The sequence below is a fragment of the Rousettus aegyptiacus genome, unplaced genomic scaffold (genome assembly GCF_014176215.1).
Source record: "Rousettus aegyptiacus isolate mRouAeg1 unplaced genomic scaffold, mRouAeg1.p scaffold_m13_p_7, whole genome shotgun sequence".
Classification (NCBI taxonomy): Eukaryota; Metazoa; Chordata; class Mammalia; order Chiroptera; family Pteropodidae; genus Rousettus; species Rousettus aegyptiacus.
The window spans coordinates 14,926,170-14,952,130 of record NW_023416310.1 but is presented as its reverse complement, the minus strand read 5'-3'; the positions used below and the strand labels follow the sequence as shown (position 1 = coordinate 14,952,130).

Here is a 25,961-nt window from a genome sequence, read left to right as displayed (position 1 = left end):
TTAAAAAGAAGAGTAAAGAAGGAACCTACTGTACCAAACATTAAGACACACTACCTATTATGGCAATATATGCAGGAGCAAACAGCAATGGAACAGAATCAGGAACCCAAAGATAGGCTTATGTATATAGCAAATGAATATGATAAAGGGAGTTCTGTAAATCAATGAGGAAAAAATCCTTTAGCAGATAGTGCTGAGAAAACTGGCTTAGTATAAAGGGAAAAATAAAATGGGATCATTTTTTTATACCGTATCTAGAGGTGGACTCCAAATATATTAAAAACTAAAATGTGAAAGGTAAGACTGGAACATTGAAAAAATGTAGAAGAAAATTTGTGACCTAGAGCACAGAAGAACTTCTTAAATAAAACTTCAAAAATACAAACCACGAGGCAAAAAAAAAAAAAAATTCCAGTAGAAGACCCTACCACATTCAGCTGGAACCTCAAAATGACAAAATTGCCACTCGGTCCTAACCCTAAGGAACTGCAGGGAAAGTTGCTTTGACATTGAGAAGTTCGAAGGACTGAAGGGAAGTCTCTGGGAGGTCGTAGCCACAGGTTAATGTTTGTGTAATTCGCAGCTCAAGTTCATGTTATCTACATGTTCCAAAAAACCCTCAAGCCATGAATTTAAAGTGGTCCTGGACTGATGGTGCAGTGTCATAGTCAAAAGCAAATGAAATACTCTCTGAGGAAGATCTTCATTCTAGGCTTTTACAAACTCCCATGAAAACCGCACTTCATTAAATCTAAGATGCTACTGATTATAAAATGTATCATTATTTTACATGCTACTAAGAAAATAAAACACACTACCAATTAAATTATGAAACAACATCAATTTTAAGACATTTCTCGATTTCAGAAATGTTAAATATTTAAAAATAAGCACATGTGTCAAACAGAAAGCGGAAACCTATGGAAATGTCAAGTATTGGAATTATTGGATCTAGATTAGAAAATAATGTATATTGTATATTGTAAAGAAATAAAAGGCAAGCTTAAATGTATTTGTAAGGAATGGAAAACCATAAAAGGTGATCTAGCACATTTAAAAGAGACTCAAATGTTACTTCTAGAAATTAAGAATCCAGTACTAAAATTAAAACCTCAATGGGTGGATTTAGCAGCATTAATAAAATGCTTCTAAATAGAGAATTGGATATGCATACTGAAATTCTTGGAGTAACCACTGAAAGAACAGAAACAAAATGGATAACTTCCAAGCTAGTAGAAGGGGGGAAATGGAGAGAAAAGAAAAGAAATCCAGGATTTGTTTACAACAACGGTATTAATCCTCCAAATGAAAATAAACAAAAATAAATTTTTAACGTCTATTTGAAGTCATTGAAGAGCTATCAAGACATCAAGGACCGGAGGAGCCGAGATTCCAGAGAAAAAGAAAATGTAGAAAAATGATCCCAGCTTTCCTCCTCAAAGCAGTTGTCAATTTTCAAGCCATGGCTGACAGGCTGAAAAGCTAAGCAAAACGTTCAGTAGTTTATGGGTGCAGATGGACCAAAAAAAAAAATGACTTTAAGGACTACGGAGGAGGGGCCCTATTAAATATCTCAAGCTTTCAGTTGAGACCCCACCCCCCAAAGGATTATACCTAGGAATAGGTATAAACCTGAAAAAAAAAATGGGCTCAAAAAATTGAAGCTCAGACTCTGATGAGTTCAATTCCTGATTGGATTAAGATGAGTTTGTTCTAAATGGCTTCCAAAAACAAAAAATAACTCTACTGTGTAGAGGAAAGTAACTTCGCCCAGAGCCTTGAATTATCTCTCAACTTTACTTATAACATGTCTGTATTAAATAAAAAACTGCTAGAACATAAGAGTGAATGATTGAAAACTAAGATGAACATGGACAATGTAAACAAACTCACAGGCAATCCATACATTGTTAAAAGACATGGACTTTAAAATATGTATGATTAATATGCTCAAGAAGTAGATGACAAGATGGAGAAATTTAGCCAAAAACTAGAAACGATTTTATAAAAACTAATGGAAATTCTACAACAGAAAAAAAAATAGAGAACTAAAAATTAGTATACAGTAGATTAGTCACAGTTGAAGAGAAGTCTGAAGAAAATATTCATATTGAAGCATGGAGAGAAAAAACGAGAGAAAACATGTTAAAAGAGACATAAGGGACAACATGATAAAGGGCATTTATGAAAAACCCACAGCTAATAACATACTTAATAGTGAAAGACTGAAAGCTCTCTCTCTAAGATGAAGAATAAGACAAGGATACCTGCTTTCACTACAGCTCTACATTGTGCTAGAAGCTCTGACCAGAACAATTAGGTAAGAAAAAGAAATAAAAGGCATCCAAACTGAAAAAGAAAAAATAGAACTATATTTGTAGATGACAATCTTATGTTAAAGCTAAGAGATGAAATTAGCAAAGTTATAGTATATAACATCAATACACAAAAATCAGTTGTATGTCTATACACAAGTAGTGAACAACCTGAAAATAAAATTATTTACCTACGATCACTTATATGTAATGAAAAAGAGACAAAATGATTTTCAAGTTCCTAAGGGGGTTGACAAATGATGACAATGAAAGAAGTTTGAGATTGCCTCACTTCCCACATCCAAGCTCTCGCCACAGTACACCCCTCCTCTTTCGCATCTCTGAGGGCAGAGATTTTTAAAATTAAATTTGACTTTGGTTGATAAAATTATAAAAATATGGACTTCCTCGTGAATTTGCATGTCATTCTTGCACAGAGGCTGTGTTAATCTTCTCTACATAGGTCCAGTTTTAGTATCTATGCTGCCGAAGCGAGCACTGAGGACAGAGGATTTTTTTCCCTTCCATTTACCTCTGTATCTATAGTGCCTAGAACAGTGCCTTGTACATGGTGGTGGTGATGGATAAACATTTGGAGAATGAAGCCAGGGCCTGTTTTCCATCTTACTGCTCTGATTCTTTCATTTCCTTTTCTCTCCTTCATACCATCATTAATATAACCTCCTATTGGCTTAGCTGTGTCAGAGAACTAACTACCATATATACTTATTGGAGTTATTTTCGAGTCTCAATCTCAAAATGTGGTTCTCAGTCCACCTGGGAGCTTGTTAGAAATGGAAAATCTCAATTTCTATGCCATACTTGAATCAGAATCTGCTTTCTGATTCATGTGCACATTAAAGTTTGAGAAACACTGCTCTAATGCACAGATCTAAGCACATTTTTACCTGGCTTTAAAATCTTTGATGTCTTTCAGTTGCATACAGAATAATATTTATACTACAAAGTATTCAGCCTGGCATTCGAAGCTCTTTACAATCTGAACTCCATCAGTTTTTTAACCTTTTCTCTCACTGAGTTCCCTATACTTTTACATTCCATCCAGATAGGTGTCTTCACCTCTCTTCAAACTCTGCCAACACTCTTCTTCCCATGATTTTCTCCAATCTATTCTTTCATTCTGAAAAATCTTCCACTGCTCTCCTGCACCTACCCAACCTACCTTTCGAACCCCTTCCTTTGAAGCACAACTCAAACTGAGCTCTCCCAGATGACATTTCATAGATCCCCCTAGTCAAAAATACTCGATCTCCCATCTCTTTAGCCATATTTATACCTCTAATATCACTTTCTCTTTCCTTGAGTTATGTATATATCTGTCTGACTATTTTCCCCACTTCGCCTCAATCTCCTAGAAGGTAAGGATGATGTTTTATTCTTCAATGTCTAGTATGCTGTTATGTAATATGTGCCCAAAGTTTGTTGAAATGAATCAAAAGGAAAAGATTTGAGAGTAACTATAGGAAGATATCCAAAAGCATTATCTCAAGTCCTCTCTTTCGCCCACCGAATTTTCCTCATGGCCAACGATGTAGGAGTTTGTGTGGCTTCAGGGGCAGGGAGCAGTGAGTTTCAAGAAAGTGTTGCATCACATACCTCAGAGTCTGTCTCCACTGCCACATGCTCCCTGCTCTGTTTCCCAGAACACAGCACCCAAAGCCCCCATACAAGTAAACCAAATAATAACAGAAGGCTGACATATGGTGGCAGTGGGATGGTCAGCCCCCAAATCGGCGCCATTACTCAACCCCATGCCCCTCTCAGCCAAACAGTTTTCTCCTTCAAGGCTGTGACTCCATATGACATCACAATGGGCATTCCAAGGTGAACTTGGCAGGTTCCAACCATTGTGTATGCTGCTTGAGTCTCTTCTCTGAGCCATGCCCATCTGCTTCCCCTTACCTGAGGCTGCCCATGGGCTTTGCTCTGACAGCCACTGCTCAGGGAAGAGCTCCTTTACAACTCTCTTCTAGGCTCGGGCTGGGCAACTTGTCATAAAGTAGAATATGGAGACAAGTTTTCAAAGGAGCAGGACTTCCAAGGGGCCTGTCCTGCCCTGTAAGCATCTTTTCTGGAGCCAGTCATTCCCTAGAGGTCCAGGTATGGTGTCATAGGTTCCAAATCACAAATTAGAATGAATCAAGTACATTTTAAAAAGCCAGGATATTTTAAGTAGTTACTCTCAGAAAATGCGAGATCCATGGTTTCCAAACTCTAAGGCTTGACACATTTCCTAGTTGTTGTTGCAATGAGACAAGAGATGTCACGTAGGGAAATTAAATCATCTTAGAGGCTCCCTCTACTCCAGAATCCATGGTTTAATTTTCCAAGTCTAGAACATTTATTTTGTCATTACATCCCGAATTGACTGGATTCTCTGGGTTTAATACACCATGAATAAAATTTACATATACCAGATGTAAGAATATTTACATATACCAGATGTATATAAGGAATCAATTTATGGTACAAGAAAGATAAAACTGGTCAAGACATTTTTTTTTTTCTTATAGGAAAGTTAGTCTGGAAAATCAATTCAATTAAATAACTTTTGAATAGCAGGCACTGTCTTAGAAGACAGACATGGTCTCTTACCTCATAGAATTTTCAGTCTATTGGGGCAAAGTACTATTCTTAAAAAGCCCATCATCAAGGAAGTGGTTAAATAAATATGGTATATCCATATTATGAAATACTCCGAGTCACTATAAAGATTATAATGATAAAGAATGAGACCTCTCATAATGAGCACACATTATGCATCAGGTACTACTTATATGCCAACCCAAAGTTTTAAGAAAAGGTTAGGGCTGGAGATACAGTTTGGGTTCTTAAAATATATAGGTACAGTTTGATAAGAACCTTTTTCTATATGTATACAGAAATGTATTATTTGTGTCTTAAATATTTACCCACCATTATGTTTGAGAGTCATTTATGTAAATTATCTTATATAACTGAGATTTATTCATTTTTACTACTTCATTGTTTTACATAACCATGCCCTAACCTATTTGTCCATTATACTGATAGACATTTGTCTTGTTTTCTGTATTTGGCTATTATAAACAATGGTGTTAAAAACATCCTTGTTCATGTATCTTGGTAGACATATATTCCTATTTCTGTGCAACAGGGTTTCTCAAGCTTTGACATGCCTCAGAATCATCTGGAGGGCTTGAAAACACAGATCGCTGGGCTCTACCCCTAGAGTTGCTGATTGAGTAAGTTTGGAGTGGAGCCCAAGAATCTGGCATTTCTAGTAAGTTTCCAGGTGATGCTGATGCTGATGCTGTTGGTCCAGGGACCACTCTGAGGATCCCTGCTCTAGGGTATCTGCCCAAAGAGTAGATTTACTGGGTAATAGAGTATACGTAACTTAAAAGTTTAGTAGACAGTGCCAAACTGTTTTTCCTAAGTGGTTATGTTAATACTTCCACCAGTGGTGAATGGCAGTTCTCATGCTATTCTCATGTCAACATGTGGTATTGGCAAACTGTTTAATTTTAGCCAATTTGTATATGTAGTAATGTATTTCATTGTGGTTTTATGTTACATTTCACTGATTACCAATAATTACTAACTTGTGAACACGTTTCTATAAGTCAATATATTGCTGGCACTACATTCCAATTGCTAATCTTTAGTTTAGGATTTTTTTTTTTAACCCGTTTTCATGGTAAGACCAGCTTATAATTTTCCTCCCTTGTTTTGTCCTTGTCAGGTTTTTGGTATCATGATTATGCTAGACTCATGAGTTGAGCAATGTTTTTATGCTCCGAAAGATTTTGTATAAGATTGGAACTATTTGATTCCTCAACATTTGATACAACTCGTCAGCAAGCCATACAAGCCTGGAGTTTTCTTTGAGTGAAAGTTTTTAACTGCAAATTTCAGTTTATTTAAAGATTATAATACTATTGAGAATTTGTAAAATTTTTTGTCAGTTTTGGAGAGTTACATTTTCTAGGATTTTTTTTCTATTTAATCTACATTATCAAATGTATTAATATAAAGTTATTCCAGAGTAGTACTGTCTGCTTTGTTTTTATGATATTGATTATTTGTGTCTTCTCTTTTTTTTGCTTTTCCTTGATCTATTTTGCTAGAGATGTGTCCATTTTAATTATTCCCTTCAAGGAGCCAACTTTCTGAATGTTTGTTTTCTATTTCAACAATTTCTTCCTTTGTCCTTATTATTTCCTTATTTCCACTTGTTTTCTCTCCTCCAGATTTATTGAAATATACTTGAGATATAACTACTTCTACTTTCTTTGATTTATTTTTCTGGGTTTTTCCTAACTTCTTAAGATAAATGCCTAGATCATTCACTGTTAGCCCTTTTCCCCTTATACAGGCATTTGAGGATATAAATTTCCTCCTTAGAATTACTTTAGCTTCATTCCACAAATTATGATATGTACAATTTTTATCCTTCTATTCCAACTATTTTCTAATTTCTATAATGATTTCTTCTTTGATTCATGGGCTATTTAGTACATTTTGAAAATTTCAAATGGAATGTGGATTTTCTGGTTATCTAACAAAGCTACACTGTGATTATAATACATACTTTCATTTCAAACCTTTAAAATGTTTTAAGACTTTATTCCCAGTTCATGGTCAACTGAAAATATTTGTTGTGTACTTAAAATTAAGATGTTTTTGGCAAGTGTTAAAAATAATATTTCTTCAGAGCTTCCCCTTCTGCCTGTGTGTGTGTTGGGGGCAGTGGAAATAGTATTTCTCTATGCCCATTTGGACAATTCTTCTCATCTTAATGTTCAAAACTATATTATCCTGACCTTTTGTGTGGTTTTTTCCACCAGTGACTAAGACAAGCATGTAAATTTTCCCACGTATTGTGGATCAGTTAATTCTCCTTTGAGTATTGCAAATTTTGGCTTTATATATTTTAAATTGTTATTTAAAATTATAACCTACTCCTGGTGAATTAAGAGACTCTCTTTATCTCTAGTAATACTTTCTGCCTTAAGTTATTTTGTCTGATATTAATACTGCTACAGTAATTTTCTTATAGATAGTATTTGTATAGTGTATCTTTTCCCATTCTTTTACTTTCAAGGGTTGGGAAACTATGGCCTGTGGGTCAAATCTATCTTGTTGTTTGTTTTTGTAAATAAAGATTTATTGGAACACAGCCATATCCATTTATCAATTGGTCATGTCTACTTTCACGCTACAACAGTACCATTGAGTAGTTATAACATGCCCACAAGGGACCTGCAAAAACGAAAATGTTTATTATCTATCTTTTTACAGAAAAAATTTGCCCAACCCAAATTTAGTGGATAGCTTTTAAAATGCAATATGCACATTTAACTTATCAAATTCTTAAATTAATCAAAACTTTTGTCTTCTTTATGGATAAATCAAGGCCCTTAGAATATTTTAGCTCTATTTACCCCTTCCAACATATACATTATTGTAGTAAGGAATTTTAATTTTATTTTTTTAATAAACTTAATTTGGAATTTGGAATAATTTTAGTTTTAGCGTAAAATTTCAAAGATAGCATAGTGAGTTGTAGGGAGTGGGGGGGTTATTAAGCTCCATCTCCCTGAGGGGGGTGTATCTATATATATTATTTGGGATATTTGCAGAAGAAGACTTGTCTCCTCCTCTAATTTATTCAATTATTTTGTGAACTCATATATACTTATTTTGTACTTTATGTTATAGTCCGATACTCCATTATTTATTTTTTTGCTATAATTTTTCCAGCTTTGGCCATTGGAAACTTTTTCGGGTGGGCTCCTATATCCCTTTGACATGACCCCACCATCCTTTTGTGTTTATGAGCATTTGTTTACTTTCTGGCACTATAAGATGTTCCCTGCTCCTCTTCTTGCCTCTTTCTCCCACACCACAGCGCCTCAGTCACCAGTTTACGGGTAAGCCCGATTCTCCTCTCGTCTCGGATGGAAGCATTTTACTGCCTAGATGCAGTGCCTGTCCTCTCGCCCCTTGGATTTGGCCCAACTATCCAAACCATACCTGAATTTGGATTGGATATTAGACATTTTGCTGTGCTTGTAGGGCCTATCCCTGGAGCCAGCTCGGAGCCCCTCCATCTCCTACGTGACTCCTTCAACCTTATTGTCCCATGCGACCTCGCACCAACCTGTTTAATATTCAAGACCACCTCAGTTATGAAAAAAGCAGCTGATGTGGAGGAGAGGTCATGGGTTCCATTTTTTATATATTAAGTCCGAAGTATATGCAATATCCAAATAACTTCTGCCCTTTCACCTCTGACTTTTGATCTGGCAAATAGGTATAGTAAGAAATTGTTTCCTTCATCTTCCTCAATCCAACCCAGTTTTCTGGGATAGACTCATTAGTCATTTCAGCATAATTACTGCCTCGTGTTGATAATAGATTACTCTCCAGCTGTTCTTGCCCTCAGATGTTTGCTTTCTCCAAATAATGGTAAAAGTTGTCACCCTACCATTTCTCTCTGGATTACTCTAGAAAAATCTTTGACTCTCTTTAGCTCTACCTAGAGCTCAGGTTCCAGTGACAATGTCCTGACTCTCTGATACTGGATCCACGCACCAGTGCAAGCCACCAAACATTCTCAGGTTTTCTTTGGATATTCCCTCACCCCGCCCGCACCTCCTTTCTTCTGAAATTTTCCTCGATTCTTGGCCTGCCCTGTAATCTCCTAAAACCGTTCTGGCAGTTCTCTGTACCTAGCCAGCTGTTCCAACCCACTTCAAGTCTCTGTCTTATGTTGAAATTGTTCATATGTGCTTGTGAGTTCCTAGGGGTTAGGGATCAGATCTTAGTCATCTTTGTCTCCTCCACAGTGCCAGAGTGTAGCCAGCCTCTAAAGTCCTCCAATGTGAGCAGTATTCCACCTTGTTCATAACACCTGAATATCACACGCAACCATATAAGAGCTGAATTCACTTGATGCCTTTGTACCATCCAAGTACCTGGCAAGTTTAAAAAAAAAAACAAACAAACAAAAGAAAAACCTCTGGACTTCTAGAGGTCTCCTGTATCTGGCCTTGGGTAAATCCGACCCTGTATCATATCAATTCCACATGTGGGAGTAAGACTACTGCACAAATAGGCCTCATCAACAGAATCAAGGGGTACTTTGCCCTCTCTGACTTGACCCTGCTCATGATGCCAAGATGAGAGAGGAATTTATCCAATGAAAGTGCATCAGAGAGAGTTGTGGATAAAAAGAAGAGAGCCTTCACAGGATTCTTTTCTAACTTTACCCATCTCAAGTTGTAGGAAGAGGTGATTGTGGAGGATGAAAACCAAACACTCAGAAGGTCTATGGGAGCGTCGGTCGAGGAAAGGGGCATTGGTTAAAGATCTATAGTAGTCATGTAAATATAGATGTAGAATAGGAAAAGACAGCTCAGAGAGAGGCTGGAGGCCCACAGATATATAGAGGGTTATATTCACATATAACCCTAAGAATTTTTACTCCTCATAAAACCAAAATCCTTTTGGCTATTTAGCAGTCACCCTCCTGCCTAAAGGTTCAAGTGAGCTTCAGAGAGGTTTGTCCCCAGGGTACCTGGGTGTCTATTAGCTGAATATTTCTCAGGCACAAGGGGGAGCCAGCTCTCTACTATTAGAGTAATAGTCATCGGCACTGAAGAGCTGGCATGGTTCTATGATGAGTAAGGGTGACTTTGATTTGTCAAAACAGGTGACAGCTGAGGTCTAAAATATGCACACTGGGTTTCTTGGGTCCCACCACCACAGGGTGTTCGGCGCCCTCAGAGTTCTTCAAGTCTTCCTCACAAATACTGGGCAGGGAATGTAACTGTGGTCTAATGTGTGAATGCAGCATTCATTCTAGTGATAAGGATCCTGTCATGCCTAATTGGGATTGTCTTTTTTTCTAGGTGTCCTATGCTGGGGATGCCATTTCTGTCCTCTTCCCCTGGAATTATCTAAGTACCACCTTTCCTTGTTTGTGTGATTCTGTGTAGAAATGGAGTGTGTATGTATGTGTGCACGTGTATTTGTGGCTGTGAGCTTTTTGATACACGTGGTCAAATTGGCTGCCAAAGAGATCGATAAACAAGCAAAGTGTGAAATTGCTTGCTCTCCAACACCCTTAATATCCTGGGTACCATTGTTCTTTTTAATCTTTGCAAATCAGCAAAGCAAAAAAAAGTAAAACAAGACAAAAGGCAGTTTAGTGTTGTTTCAATTTACATTTAATTACTATAGAGATTGGCTACTTAAAAATACCCTTTTTCTTTATTATACTGCTTCTTCATATCTTTTGGGCATATTCACCTATTCTTTTGGTGGTTTTTTTTTTCTTACTAATTTGTAGGAGAGAGTATATATATAACAAAAACAGTAGCCTTTTTTCTGTTCTATACTTTCTCCAGTTTATTATTATTTTTTATTTCTATGTTTTTGATATAGAGACATTTTATTTAAATTTTTTAAAGGTTTCAAGTGTACGATTTTATAATACATCATCTGTATATTGCATCGTGTGTTCACCACCCAAAGTCAAATCTCCTTCCGTCACCATATATTTGAGCCCCTTTCCCCTTACCTACCTCCTCCCTCCCCCTTTTCCCTCTGGTAACCACTAAACTGTTGTCTGTGTCTATGAGTTTTTGTTTGTTTGTCTTGCTCATTTGTTGCTTTTATCCTATAGTATTTGGCTTGAAAATGTTCAAAGTAATACCTTCAGGCAGGTGGGTATTTAAAGTTTTACGGTGATGGAAATAATAATGAATTAATCTACATCTACCAAAATCTTGATTTTTCTGGGTGTATTTATTGTGCTGGAATAAAATATTCTAATTCCACACAATAAAGACTAATTTCTGAGGCTATCATGAATTCAATATTTATGAAACCTAAGAATTTTTCAGGTTAGTTTCTAACTACAAGTAAACAAAATATTGACATATTATTAAATATCAAGGACCTTTGGTTCTTGTATGTGTTTCTATAACTGTTATTCTACAGCTACATAATTCAATCCAAAACTTTTAGACATCAAGTCACATACCTAAGTTGATGATAATTTTGATAAAAGGTAGAGATAGTAAAATGATCTCTACATTTTTCAAAGTTCTTATGAATTAACTATTTCAACAAAATATTCACATATAACCCTAAGAATTTTAAGTATTTCATATAATATCAAAAGGCAGAAACTATTATTAAAGCACATTTGTATTTTGTTACAAACTGTAAATTGTCTTTGGAACCCTGAAAGTTTCTGGATTTCCCTAGCAACGTGACACTCATTCATTTCCGACTGTCCTGTAATGCACCCAAGTGTGTAGGGGTCAACCTCTAGTGAGTTGAAACCACATTTCACTGCATTTTGTCACATTGCTCTTTTCTAAAGAGAGTGGGTGCAGTCTCTATAAATTAAGTTAACAAATAGATGAGAAAGATTAAAAATTGATTATATTTTTATGTAGTCAAATTTATCCTTTTTTTGTGGTTTTTGTCTTTTGCTCAATTCTGGTTTTTATCTTTCTAAATTAAAACTGTTTGAAATAAGGAGGCTTCCATTAGGGCTTGTAAATCTTTAGCTGTAGAAATATTTTTGATATAAACTCTCCCCACACATTTATTTTGAAAAATTTCAAACCTACAGAAAAATTGCAAGAATTGAACAATGAATACCCATTTGCTTTCCCTAGATTCATCAATCATTAACATTTTGCCACATCTACTTCATCTCTCTTTACCCACAGAATTATTTGAAAGATAATTAGAGGTATTATGACACTTGACACAAATTACTGTATCCTCTAAGAACAAGGGCATTTATCTACATGGCTACAATATAATTATCACATTCAGGAAAGCGACAAGACAATACAATTATCTAATGTACAGACTATTCAAATTTCCCCAATTATCTCTGTATTGTTTTTATTTTCCAGATCCAGGATTCAATCAAGGCTAATACATTGCATTTAGTATCAGGTTTCTTCAGTTTCCTTTAATCTAGATTAGTTCCTCAGCTGTTTATGTCCTTCATGACATTGATATTTTAGGAATCTTACGTGCCTCACTTTGGATTTGCCAGATTATTTCTTCATTATATTAGGGTGAATTTTTTTTTGGCAGGAGTACTGTATAGATGAGGCCGTGTCTTTATCAGTGTATCATTTCAAGAGATGCCTGATATCAATTTGTCCCTTTATTGGTTTGATCATTTGGTCAAGGTGGTGTCTCTTACATTCTTCATATTCTATACCTCAGCAGTCTTTTCTCCAATAGTTTTACCATCCACTGATGATTCTTGGTTAAATCAGTTATTACTATGGTGGTTTTAAAATGGTGATTTTTCTATTTTTATCCTTCTGTCTACATTTATTAGTTGGCATTCTTCTATAAAGATAATCATTCTCTTCCCTCCCTGCTGCATCTACATTTGTTTAGTATCAGTATGAACTCATGCATTTTTTGTTGTTGTTAAATATGTTTTATTCCATTCTTGTCGTCATTCATTTTAATGCTCAAAACGAGAGCTCAGTCAAGCTGGCCTCTATGTCCTTGTGACATTTCCACATTACTATTTGAACACTCTGCTGTATTTCTTTTTGGAAAAAAAAAATCCCCTTTTCCCTTATGCAAAGGGTAGCATACTATATTCTTTACTGCCTTGCATTATGCGTTATAGGAAAAGAAGCATCTAGGCTTAGGAGGTTGTCAGTGGGTGGGGCTGGGAGGAAAATGGCAAATGCGGTGTAGAATAACACACATGAGAGGCCATAGCTAAGCACGGAGCTGAGGGATCAAGGGCTGAGCAGGGGTCCAAAGAAAGGAGGATTTGACTGAAATGCCTATTTAGACAGGGTAGATTGGACATTGGATGAGGAACCTCCATGGGTTGGAAGTAGGAAAGAGTTTGCATAGTAGACCAATTGGTTTGGATCAGGAGGAACCAGGAAAAAAGCCTGGACTGAGGTCCCACCAGCATCAAAGGTGTGGATGCACTCTACTCCATCCATGATGTCAGTGATGCCAGGGTCTGCCAGCCAACCAGGTACACTCGGCCTTTTTTCTCTATGCTGAGAATGAGCCAAGGGTCAGGACACGAGAAGGGAGATCACAGTGTAAAAAGGCCAGAGATCAGAGAAAGATGGAACAGCATAGGAATATGCTAATAAAAAGCCTACCACAACCCTCCAACCTGTAGATCGTTCCCCTCACCATGTTAACATGTCTCATGGAGTTTCCTCTGCTCTCAGGGCATTCCTCACCCAGACCACTTCCCCACCTCCAAACACATTTCCACATACCTGGTGCCGCCTTGCTTCATCAGGGATTCAATCTTGGGGCTTTGACTGTAAATTACCTGATGAGCCCTCTCAAATGTCTGTAGACTTCCAGGAGGCATCTAGGAGAAAGGTCACAAGCTCCCAGTGTGGGCCTGTGCCCCCTCAGAAAGCCTGGGTATCTCTCCATCAGGGAAGGCACAGCTCCCTTACAACTAAGTTCTGCTGGTCCCCAGTGTAGGTGCAGTGAGTAGAGCCAGATGGTGTTCTTGAGGGGCAGAAAGGGCTTCAGTGAGCAGAAAACCAAAGAGCAAAGAGACCAATAGGGCATCAAGAGAGTGCTCGGAGGTGGATGGGATCAGAGAGTTAGTGGAGAGGTAAGTGAGCAGTCTGGAAGCTAGGCTAGAAACCCTGGTAAGGGAAGTCGGCCTATAGCAGCATGAGCTCTACCCTGCATGACCTAGATCATCTCCAAATCAAAGACTTTCAGAAGCTAGGTTAGTGTTGAATGTCCCAGGTAAGCACAGGAATTAGGTCTGAACCTGAGGAATCCAGGGTCCACTGGAAAGAACCTGGACTTCGTGACTTTGTACTAGGAATAGCAGCGTCCCCCCAGAGGAGTGGCAGGGCATCGGTCTTGCTGCTACCAGCCCAGTCTCTGAATTTGGACCTGCCATTCCCCCACCTGTGCCATCCCACCCCCTACCTGACTCTTCCTATCTCTGAGAGGCTGCAATGCCACAGTCCACGGTCTTGTGGGCTGCAAGTAACAGGGTTCCCAGCAGGACCTTGGTGGCACTTCCACCTTTCATTTGGGAGGAGCCGCTGAGGCCCTCAGGCTGAGGAGCTGATGACACCCATTGTAATGGTACAGATATGTAACACATCAAACAGATAAAGAGGTTACAGCAAAAAGAATGATAAAAGCAGTATCTGAGGAAAGGAGATTAAAAGTAAGCAATTACAGGCAGGAGGAGAGATGAGCATCTGGGAAATGAAAGATATGGAACTTTCTTGTAATATGGAATTCCTGCCTTTCTATCTCGTAAAAGGAAGATTAAGGAGACTGTCACAGATGTGCCCATCACTGGCGCAGAGAAACATGGGCAGGGATATGGCTAAGGCCTTCGTAAAATTAAAGGAAGGGCAGATGGCAAAAGGAACTGAGCTGTTGAGGTGTATATGGCCCACCCCAATTTTGGAGAGGATCAGAAAGGCAGAAGAGTGAAACGGCATACCATTTAAAAAAAAAAAAAAAGTCCATATTTGAAATTTAAACATATAAACGAGACATAAAGCAATTCACCATTCTATTTCATATGTTCTACACACAGATGCACAAAGCTTCTTTAAACAGAAACTGCCCTAGACCATAGGTGTTTTATAATTACTGATTTAAGAGATAGGATAGGGGTGGAAATAAAATATTTTAAGGTAAAAAAAAAGGAAACAAGAAAATAAGATTTGATTTACAGCATTTTAGTTGGCACACGATAGTAGGAATTTAGACAAGGTGTAACAGATCCTAAAATCAGAGGCCCTCAGAAAGCGGCAAGCAATCCCAAGGGGGTAGGAGCGAGAGGAGATCCTACCCCAGTGGCAGGATTGAGCACAAAAGCTTCCTGTTCCTCTTGCAGTTTCTGCAGCCGCTCTGCTATTTGTTGGAATGTGGAACTCCTGTCTTCAATGGGGTCGCTTCTGGGGCCCAGAGAAAGACAGACGTGGGGACTGTCTGTGAGGACCTAAAGGAAGGGCCTCAGATGGGAGTCAGGATCAAAGGCCACATTGGGATTGGAGTCAGAGGTCAACAACCTTCTAAAGAGATGTGCTTTGGAGCTCGTAGGGACACTGTGCGCCTGATCCCTAAGGACAAGGGTTAATAACACATTCAGCAATCTAATCCCAGAGCAAAGCCAACTCTCAGCCTGAGACCAGAACTTTATTGTATCCTGGTCCTTTCACATGTCCCACTTGCCATGGCCACACTAGCCACACACACTGTGGCTCCCTGAGGGGAATGCCTATCATCTGAATATCAAGATCGGCACCTTATTTTCAGTCTTAGGGTCCAGCAGAAGCTCTTCCCATTCCTGAAAATATATTCTGGAAATTTCTCCAAATAGTAAACTCCTCACTACCTGAGGGAGGAGTAACAGTTCCAAATGCAAGTAACCAAGCTGTAAGGTATGAAGAGTAGCACCAAATGGTGGGCAAACATTTCTTAAATAAATTAACCATGAACAAAAAACTCAATGTGCTAATGATGCAAGAGAGCAACAGGCTTGTTATCTGTCTAGGTACAACCGCGGAACTCAAAGAATGGGGATCTTCTGTAGTTGACCTGTACTACCTCGCTAGGGGATATTTGTGAAGCATCCATTGTGTTAGGACCTCAGTTGCCTCTGTACGTGGCCTCCCTAACTTCCTCTTATCATTCCATCCCTGCAAAATTTCCGTCCCTTCTTTAACCATTTTTATATTTTTTTCTATCCGTATTACCTCTAGAACAAACAAGTTTCACATATCACATACTCATTGTGTAAAGTGTTTTCCTATCATTCGTCCTCAATCTACTTCTGAAACTTCCTAGAGACCTAAGACAAAGGAGACTGAGCAGAGAGAGGAGAGAGTGTTTATTGTGTGGTTTAAAACCGAGATTCCCAAACTTGGCTGGTCACCAGGATCACCTACGGAGTTTTGTTTTTTAAAAACTACCCATTTCTGGGCATCCCCCACCCCCACTCCCAAGAATCAGCTTCAGTAGTTCTGGAGTAGAGCCCAAAGATCTGTATTTTTAAAATGCTTCCCAGACGACTCTGAAGATCAGCCAAATTTGGGAGCCACTGATTTAAGTAACAGCTGGAAGATCTCCACGCCTACATTGTTTGAAATCCTTCATTTCACTTAGTCATGGTGCCTGAAATTAGCATCCACTGCAGCAGATACATTTTTGGTGAAGGAAAGGGCTCCATTAAAAGGATCAGGGTTAAGAATATTTCAGATTCATTTATACTTTCGTATGAATTACACTACAAGCTTGGAATCAAGTTGAAACAAGTACCTCAGAAAGAACCCAGCTCATCCCTCATCCCAAGACCACCACTAAATACTCAATACTGCTCTTGAGTAATCAATAAGCCTCAGCTGGAATGCCTCCAGTGACAGGAAGTCCTAGGCTTCATCAGGTGGCCCACTCCAATGGTTTATTTAGCAGAGTTCCCTAAGTCTGGCTGTGCTTCAGAATCTCCAGGGATGCTTTCAAAAAATAGATATTTCAAGGCCTTGCCCCAAACCGGCGATATCAAAGCTCTCACACCAAGGGCTAGAATCTACTTTCTTATTTTTTAAAAAAACACTCTCAAGGCAAATAACTCATCCACAGGACCACACCAAGCACTATTGGTTTAATGTGCTGAATTTCTCTGAGATCAAAGTGGCCATTTAGATAGAGAATAAACGGGAGGCGATTTGGAAACACAGCACTCTCAAGAAAGGAGAACGGGGTGGGGGATTTAAGTAACCAGAGGGGACCAAAGGGGTGTCTGGAATGATAAAGAATGAGCACTAAAATTAAGGAGCTGGGCAAAAGAGAGGAAGTCACTCAGCACTCATTACTTCTTCTTTAAATAGATGCTTGGGCCCCACCTCAAATGCGAGTACAGATCCTTGTGGAATGCATTTTCCTGACCCCATTCTATCCTCTGGCCCATGTTTTCCTTGTGTCTTCAGTTCTATTTTGAATGTATGCTTCCTTGAATTTTATGCATCCTTTATAAGCTGCCTTCAATCCTTTCTGAAATGAGAGAACTATTAAATAAACTATGAACAACAACAACAACAAAAACCTCATAAGCTTAGGGACACCCCATATTTATTTTAATATTCTGAGATTTGGTGAACAAAACCATATTCACTCTTCCCTCTCCTTTGCGATTTTACTATAGATTTTGATAGGTTCCCTCACAGTCTCCCCAGGGGTCTGGCCAGTCACCACCCTTCATCGCCAAAGACTCACCTCACTGGTAAAACTAACCAGCACTGGCAAGAAGATGGCTGAGTTCTCCCTACAGTAGTCCCTCTGGCCTGCCAAAAGGTGGTAGAGTTAGAGAGGCATGATGGGGGCATTATTACTCTAGTGTTGCCCAAGGCCCATTTGCATCTGAATCTCCTACTATGCTTGTTAGTAATGCAGATTCCTGGGCCCAGTTAAGATCTACTGGATCCGATTTTGAATGGGAGAGCCCATGGACCTCCATTTTAAACAAGTTTCCCCCAATAGACTCTTCTGCAATGTAAAGTTTAAAAACTACTGACTAAACTGTAAGCTCCTTGAGATGAGTGTCCTGCTCTACTTATGTGCCTCCTTCCACATCTAGCTCTGCTAGGCTCAGGGGATTCTTAGGCAGCAGCCGAATTGACCTGCCAGCATAGTTTGCTGACTCCTGGACTAGTTCACCTATCTTAGTTATTGAATGGATTGATACACAGAGATAGGATCCCTTCCCCTCTCTTCCCACGTTCATTCAACTGAAAATTAGTGAGAATAAAATTGTAATGTCTTGTGCAAACCCTTTCTGTTTTCTAGTACCTGCCATCTATCTTTCATGCTATTCCATTCCTATCCCCTTCCTTCCTGTAAAATCAATACACCCAGTCCATCTTCACACTCTCAGAGAGTCCCATCAAAGTGCCAATGACAATCACCCTCTTCTTTCCAGCAGCCACCTAGGAGAGCAGGCTAGGTGAGTGAATGCCACCAAGAGGAGTCTAGGGGACAAACCTATTGTGTGGAGATGTCAGGGACAAAACCAGGAGGAGGCAATAGGCTTTGGCTGGCTATTGGGGATTTCATGTCCCCATGAGAAGAAACTATAGAGGTCAGTTGGAAACAGAGACCTTTGGTTCCTCGATCCTATGCTAGGTACTCTTCTGTCCCCTCCCTAGAGGCCAACACAGACCTAAGAGGACAGACTCAAGGTCAGCGGCACTCACTGGGAAGGAGAAGCCTATGAGTTTATTAGGACAGGCTGCTGTGAGAGACAGAAATGAAGGGAAGAGTATCATTGAATGAGCATCTGCCATTGTTGGGCACCATGGTAGATACTCCGTAAGGATGAAAAGTTCAAATACCTATGAGGGCTAGTCGGGCAACATAAATATGTGAAGTAGGCCAAGTAGAAGGCAGTAAGCGATGGTAAGGACCTAAAGAAACAACACAATCTCCAACTAAAAGTATTCAAATTTGATTTCTAAAAAATACTATTCAGGCCAAATGAAATCTTCATAGGCCGACCTGGCTTATCTATCACTTCCTACAACAAAGTAGGTAGGTATAAAGAAGTTTCTGTCCTAGATCTTTCATCAGCTGGTTCAGTGACACCTGTCCAGAGGAGAGGACATGAAGTAGTAATGATGGTGAAGGAAAAACCATCTTGCATTTTTAATACATAGAGGTTAGAGGCTGTATAGTGATGTTCTTGGGCCAATGTTTAAGCCAGTACTGCTTGGAATCTGGCATTTAAAGATGCTACTTGGAGATGATCAATTGAGGGTACATGGGATCTAAAGATGTTGGCAATAGACTGGTGGAGTTCAGATGAGCTAAGAAGAAATGGGACTCTATGGTAATATCTAGCTTTTGGAAGGGTTCACCTAGGAGTTTACTTAGCTATGATGACCTGTATGGTCCTGAGTCACCCCAAGAAGGCAGAGGAAGTAAAATCAGGGATTAGAGTCCTCACCCACATGCAGAATGCCATCCTGCCACAGGTGCCCCCTCCACTCAGCACCACCAGCACCCCGTTAGGCTCCTGAAGAAGGAAAAATGCCCAGGTCACCAGAGCTTAGCTCAGGGTGGGGGAAGCATATTCTTTTCTTTGCCAGTAACTGAAGAGGAATTGGGGAGGCTCCTTAATCATCTTCTTATTACAAAGGTAAACAGAACAAAGGCAGTGTGGTACAACAAAGAGAATATTGGATATGAGGAAGAAATTTCAGTCTGACTTCCAACTCCGACCTAGCTATTTATTCAAACCCTTACTTATTTCAGAAATGATTGAAAACAGTTTTATCATTTAACTATAAACAAACAAACAAACAAATAAATAAATAAATGAAATTTTTAAATGTATAAATAAATGAAAGCAGCATTATCTAGAAACTATCAGCTGGATGTATTTGGATAAACTACTGTGGTTATCCTCAGTCTTTGTTTTCCCATCCAAAAAAAAAATAGATAGTAACACCAACTTCACAGGTTTTTGTGGAGGCAATGTGTATGAAAGTGCATTGTCAATTATAAATTACTATGCAGATAATAATTATTAAAATTACTATTGATGAATAAAATGACAATAAGTATCCAAGAAGGAGACCTGGGAGAAGGGAGAACTGAGATCTGTAAAAGAGAGAAATGGAGACCAACGAAAGAGCTAAATAGAAGGAAATAGAAGTTTAGGCAGGGAACAGATGGAAAGTTAGTACCTCCAGCACTTCCTGAACTTCTCCAGCCACTTGTACCATGGTGGTCAGAACTGATTCATTGTAAAGTCACTGCAGGAAACGGTCAGGAATCAGAAGACAAGAAAAAGACAATGGATTGGAAATGGAGGTGGGGCAGAAGAACTCGGGATTTTTAAAATTAGGGATCATGGTCTGAAATGGTAGAGGTAAAGGTGGAGTTTGGGGCTGGCATCTTATTTGCATTGTCTAGGGTGGATCTGGATTACCTGGTATGTGGGCATAGCTTGCCCCTCCTCCTGGAAGATCTTAGTATTACATTGCCCCAGCAATTAAACAATTTCCTCAGCATCTGCTTTATCTAGGTCCCAGGTCAGTAAGTTTTACTTCTCTGTGGTTGACAGGACTGTCTCATGCCCAGGCAACGAGAGGGAAGGGGGAACAAGGATGTAGGCAGGAAGCCAAAGCCTTATTCATGCCAACTGAACTGAAGGTGGAAGTGGCAGCGGGCAGTGTTAGTACGCACACACACCATGGACTTAGCCTGCACTTGTACTCTGAGACTGTTAGTAAAAGAAGTTCCAGAAGGAAGATGGGAAGGAGGAGGGGAAGAGCAGAAACCTAGGGGTAGAGGGAAGTCAAAGTGAGAAATGATTCTAGGAATCAGTACAGAAGGCCAACATAAAGAAGGGTCTCACCTCCCACTTGCTGAGCTCCGTCATCTCAATCATATGTTAAAATTGTTTTGAGCCCAGCATGGTCCCATGCTATGGACACACTGTCCTGCCTGTCTCTTCAGCCACTCAAACCCTTCTGTCACACTGACTCTGCTTCCAGCTGGCAAGGCCTTATCTGAGCCACAGTGATGATTAATTGAAGTACCCTGGCCTCTCTGAGCCCCACCCCCCACCAAGCACCTCTAACCAGTACCCTTTCCTGGTTAGGAGGCCCCCAGACATCTGATAAACCCCAGGGACCCTCTCTGCATGCACGTGGCCTCCCCAACCTCTGCTTTGCCCCCAAAGAGGAAGACCCAAGGTTCACTACTCTTGCCCTTTGGGTACAATGCCCTCTTCTCTGGCTAGCCCGGAGCCTAGAAGTCCAAGACCATACTCAGGCCCAATCCCAGGGCAGTAAGATACCCGGGCAAGAGTGCTCTGGGACCAGGATGCATCGGGAAACCTGATATCGTCTTCAGGGTCAACAGAGGTCAGAATCCCAAGGCCATGGCTTGATCACATGCTCAATGCACACAGTCCTCCCTGCCCCCACTTGCCCCATTTCACTCTCTCCTCTCAGAAGTAAGAGAACAGAAAAGCTTTAGAGCCCCAGAGATGTGCACAGTGAACTGGATATTACAGGGGAAAGTGCTACAGAAATAGAAATACCGCAATGAGAATTTAAAACCAAAGTCTCTGTCCTAAATATGTTAACCAACATTTATTTACATTGAACAATGCACTTTTCACATACCGTATCATTAGATACATTAACACTAAGAAGATAATACTAACTATCGTTTTTCAGATGATCAAGTTGAGGCCCAGAGACGTTGTCAGTGGTTAAAAATCATGCAGCTGACAGAATGGGGACCCACACCCGGATTCCAACTGTAGATCTCATGCTCAGCAAAAGCATGAAATAACATGAGGACTTATTGTATGTTTATTAAATGAATTAAGTAACAAAGTAGTGCAAATTAATAACTTCTCATTCACGCAGTGTTGTAAGATTTGTAAAGATCATTCCCCAACATCGTCTCATTTGATCCTCACAACAGCCCTGTGATGTTTTGGACGCTCGAATTTACATATGGGAAAACTGAGACTTGGATTAACCAATTTCCCCAAGGCCACGCAGTAAATTGCAGAGCTAAGACAAGACATATAGGTCGTTGCTCTTCAAATTTCCCCCCTATAAACCCAGTATTCTTAATAATCCCTATATCTCCATCTCTTAACATGCCAGACACATGAGACGCTCAGTAAATATGTACTTAATAAATGAAAGAATGAATGAGAGTGAAGGGAATCGATATCACATTATGAATGAGGAAGAGACTTAAAAGCTGACGCAGTCTGCAAGAAATTGTTAAAACAGTTATTATCTCCGTCACTCTGTCCCCTCCCGCCCTGGAGATGCAATTCCTCCTCCCAACTTGGCTAATTCCATCTGGGAGGGAGGGGCCCTCCCAGGTGCCTGAGACCCTCGCACCTGTACCTTTCCCATCGCCCCCGCGGGCTCATGGGATTGGGCCAGAATCTGAACAGATGGGGGCCCGCCGGGACGGGGGGTGGAGGGGGCGCCAAAGGGAGGGGCGTGGGAGGAGCCCCGAGAGAACCGGGTGGAGGGGCGGGAGGGGGATGACGGCGGCAGGAACCCCAGCGGAGCGGGGCGGGGCGGGCCGGCAAGTCCCGGCCAGGCTGCGGCGAAGAGAACGGGGCCAGCTCTGCGGGAGTCGTCTGGCTCGCCGGGACGGTCACATCTCGCTGCAGCGGCTGGCGGAGGCAGCCGCACTGCCTACCGCGCCGGGTACCCAGGACAGCGGCCGGGCCGCGCTGAAACTGCCCGTTGCTCATCTACAGACAGCGCCGCGGGTCCGAGCTCTGGGGGCCCCGCAGCCCAGCAGCCGGTGCCCGCTACGCCTCCGCCCTCTGCCTGCAGCTGAGTCCTGCGCCGCCCGCTTCGCCGGGCCCGCGCCGGCATGGGGTAGGGGCAGCACCACCAAGTCGGGCGATGGGCCGCCCACTGGGCACCGAGCAGCCCCCCGAGGCCTGACTAACCCAGAAGACCGGCAGAGGTGGGTGTGAGCAAGGCAGAGCCGCGCACTGGGGCGCCGGGGTGATGCGGGGGCGGGGAAGGCATAGGGAAAGGGGGATTTCTGGGCTCCTGTGGGTCTTGGGGAGCCCGGAAGAGCTGCTGCCTACCCGTGCATTCTGGGCATCTTTGACACCCCGCCACACACAACCCCTGCCGCCTCCAGGAGCTCCGCCTGGATGTCAAGCGGATGCCCCAGTGCCTCCTAGCGGACTCGGTGTGGACCATGACTTCGCTGATGCCCCTCTCCCCGTATTTAAGCCCCACGGTTCTCCTGCTGGTCAGTTGTGACCTGGGCTTTGTGCGAGCAGGTGAGTAAAGGGGGACGGGATGGGGATTAACCAGAACTAGTCTGTGGGGGGAAACTGTTAAACTGTTAACACACTGGCACTTGCAGACCGGCCTCCATCTCCTGTGAATGTGACAGTCACTCACCTCAGAGCCAACTCGGCCACTGTGTCTTGGGACGTCCCAGAAGGCAACATCGTCATTGGCTACTCCATTTCCCAGCAAGTATGAATCACCTTCTGCTCCCCAACTTGTGTCCTTGGATCTCTGAACATTCCTTTGGTAACCTCCCATCTCCCCTCCCCGCCCCCACCTCTGGCAACCTTCCTCCTAGCAATGGGAGAATCTGGAAGCTGGTGTCCTCTAGCTTCAGCTGCCCTTTTCACCCCAGTCCGTTGGAGTGCTTGGATGTTCAGGTTATTTGGGTTGAGCCTATGGCCTGGGACTGGGGTGAGGCTGCGCTTCTCTTTCTCATGGTCTTCTTGCAGCGACAGAATGGCCCTGGACAGCGTGTGATCAGGGAGGTGAACACCACCACTCGGGCCTGTGCCCTCTGGGGCCTGGCTGAAGACAGCGACTACACAGTGCAGGTCAGGAGCATCGGCCTCCGGGGAGAGAGCCCCCCAGGGCCTCGGGTGCACTTCCGAACTCTCAAGGGGTCAGACCGGCTGCCTTCAAATAGCTCAAGCCCAGGTGAGGGTCTCAGCTATTCCCCACCCCTTAAAGCTTTGCATTCTCTGGCTTTTTATTTGGACATCAGCCTCTTGTTTACTTCCCCAAAGCAAGCAACAGTCTAGCTTAGATGAATAGAAGGATGATTTAATTCGTTGTACTGCCAGGAAAGGAAGGAAAGCAGTTTGGCAAGGGATTCGGGTATAGACAGACTGGTAATGAATCGTTTGGGGGAAGGGCTTTTAAACTTCCTCTTACCCAACCTCAGTTCACAGCAGATGCAGCCTGTGTGTGTGAGTACCTGACCTGCAGCCCTCTTGCTTTTTGGCCCCTGACCACCTGTCCACCAACAGCTTCTCAAAGAGGGGCTACCAGGAGCAACCCTGTAATGGGTCTGTCCTGACTCTAATCCCCAGCATCTCCATCCTTACCCATATACAACTCTAACCGCCCCACAGCCTGGAGTCTCTCTCCTTCCTTCTCAGGTGACATCACAGTGGAGGGTCTGGATGGAGAGCGACCACTACAGACTGGAGAAGTAGTCATCATTGTAGTGGTGTTGCTCATGTGGGCTGGTGAGTGAGCGGCTGGATGGGGTACCAATGATAGAAGGAATGGGGCTCAGAGGAGGTGGGAGGTGGTGAGGGTCGTTGGGAGAAAAGGGGATGAGAGTGGGAAGATGCTTAGTTGAGGGGGATGAGCAAGAGAAGTTTGAAGAGAGGGAGAGGAGGCTGTGGGGAGCCCAGAGAGGAAAGTTAAGAGAATGGTGCTTGTCACGGGCACCAGGAATTCAAGGATTTTCTTCTCAGATTTTCTAGAAACTGTGGATATCTCACTGCCCTACAAGGCTGTGAGTGGGGAGGTTGGAATCAAGGCTCAGATTGTATTGTTGTGTTTCAGCTGTAATCGGGCTGTTCTGCCGTCAGTACGATATCATCAAGGACAATGACTCTAACAACAACCCCAAGGAGAAGGGGAAGGGGCCAGAACAAAGTCCTCAGGGAAGGCCAGTTGGGTCAAGACAGGTGATGTGGGGCCAGGGAGGGAGGGAAGGGTGATTTTGCCTCTAGGAGCAGCAGGGAAAGGGGAAAAGCCAAGAAGGGACAGAAGAGAGGGAGAATGGAAATTTGGGATGGAGGAGTCTATTATCTTCCTGAAATTAGAGACTCAAGCCATTTTCTTTCACAGAAAAAGTCACCATCCATCAACACTATTGACGTATAAGTGAAGAAACAGAACCAGAAGAGAGATGCACTACAACCTGGGGATAGGGATGGGGTCAGGGAGAGCCTAAGATGGTGATCTGCCCAAGACTGAAGAATCCCACAGTCTCTCAGAAGATAATGACACTCTCACAATCTCAGGCCTGGTACCCGTCCTCTTTCCACTGTGAGCAGGGCCAGAAGGTAGGTCTGTTAGGGTCTGCACCCCTGGACCTGGGAAGTGGATATCAGATAGGATATGTCCTTCCATCCCCCAGGTCCAGGGGAGAATCATTTGTTAAACCCTATCTCACTAGGTCCCAAATGGGGCCCCCATTTCACCTGCATCGGGACTCTGAGCATCCCCAGCTGCCCCCATATCTTGCCTCTGGGTCTCAGAGAGGGGTGTTTCTGTAGGTTCTGCCCCTCCCTCAGCAAATAAAAGGAATAGTCTGGGCCTCAAGACAGACACTGCACTGCACTACTCCAATGTCTTCCATGGAGCCTCAGGTGCTCCCTCTCTCCACTGGCAGCACCCCCAGCTGCTGGTGATCTCACCCCTTGGACATTTTTCCAATAAAGGTTCTTGGACAAACTGGAGCTGACTGTATAGTATACTGAAGACATTTCCCCACCTTTTATCTCCTGACTACAAGGGCCCCTCACGCCACTATCAACTTGACAGGTGCAGACTCTCATTTTAAGGTGCTTGCTTTCATTCTCCAGCCTGGAATGGGTAGAGAGGGGCCAGAAGAGGGCGTAGAAAACTACAGCCCTAGTTCTGTTTGCTTTGTTGGGGAAAAAGGAAAGATGAAGATATAAATTCTTTCCGCACTAGAGAAAACTAGTCACATGAGAGGGCCAGTAGCCTTTTTATCTTCACTGGACAAATCAGCAGCCCAGCTCCTCATCATTTATTC

The 25,961-nt window shown here is 41.9% G+C and overlaps 2 protein-coding genes and 1 non-coding gene across 3 annotated transcripts in view; 1 reads left to right on the top strand and 2 right to left on the bottom strand.

Moving 5' to 3' along the window:
* LOC107511174 overlaps window positions 1-13,866 on the bottom strand; it is a 33,226-nt gene extending 19,360 nt beyond the window's left edge. The window contains exon 1 of the mRNA XM_016145357.2: window positions 13,628-13,866. The gene's annotated coding sequence lies outside the window, so the exon portion shown is untranslated. The remainder of the gene's footprint in view (window positions 1-13,627) is intronic.
* LOC118605844 lies at window positions 2,708-2,814 on the bottom strand. The gene has a single exon (XR_004952252.1). It is a non-coding gene; the product is annotated as a U6 spliceosomal RNA (small nuclear RNA).
* Window positions 13,867-22,488: 8,622 nt separating the features above from the next.
* On the top strand, window positions 22,489-25,641 carry FNDC4 (fibronectin type III domain containing 4). Its single transcript, XM_016145377.2, has 7 exons — window positions 22,489-22,862; window positions 23,046-23,190; window positions 23,277-23,392; window positions 23,656-23,860; window positions 24,325-24,414; window positions 24,740-24,864; window positions 25,028-25,641. Exons 2-7 carry the CDS (start codon window positions 23,070-23,072, stop codon window positions 25,061-25,063), a joined length of 693 nt encoding a protein of 230 aa, XP_016000863.1. The 5' UTR covers window positions 22,489-22,862; window positions 23,046-23,069; the 3' UTR covers window positions 25,064-25,641.
* The last annotated feature ends 320 nt before the right edge of the window (window positions 25,642-25,961 follow it).

Excerpts from the sequence above, each read along its gene's own strand:
- FNDC4 (XM_016145377.2), top strand. The coding sequence starts at position 23,070 with ATGCCCCAGTGCCTCCTAGCGGACTCGGTGTGGACCATGACTTCGCTG. Across the intron at positions 23,393-23,655 it reads GCTACTCCATTTCCCAGCAA|CGACAGAATGGCCCTGGACA; the intron begins GTATGAATCACC and ends GTCTTCTTGCAG. Across the intron at positions 24,865-25,027 it reads GGCCAGTTGGGTCAAGACAG|AAAAAGTCACCATCCATCAA; the intron begins GTGATGTGGGGC and ends TTTCTTTCACAG.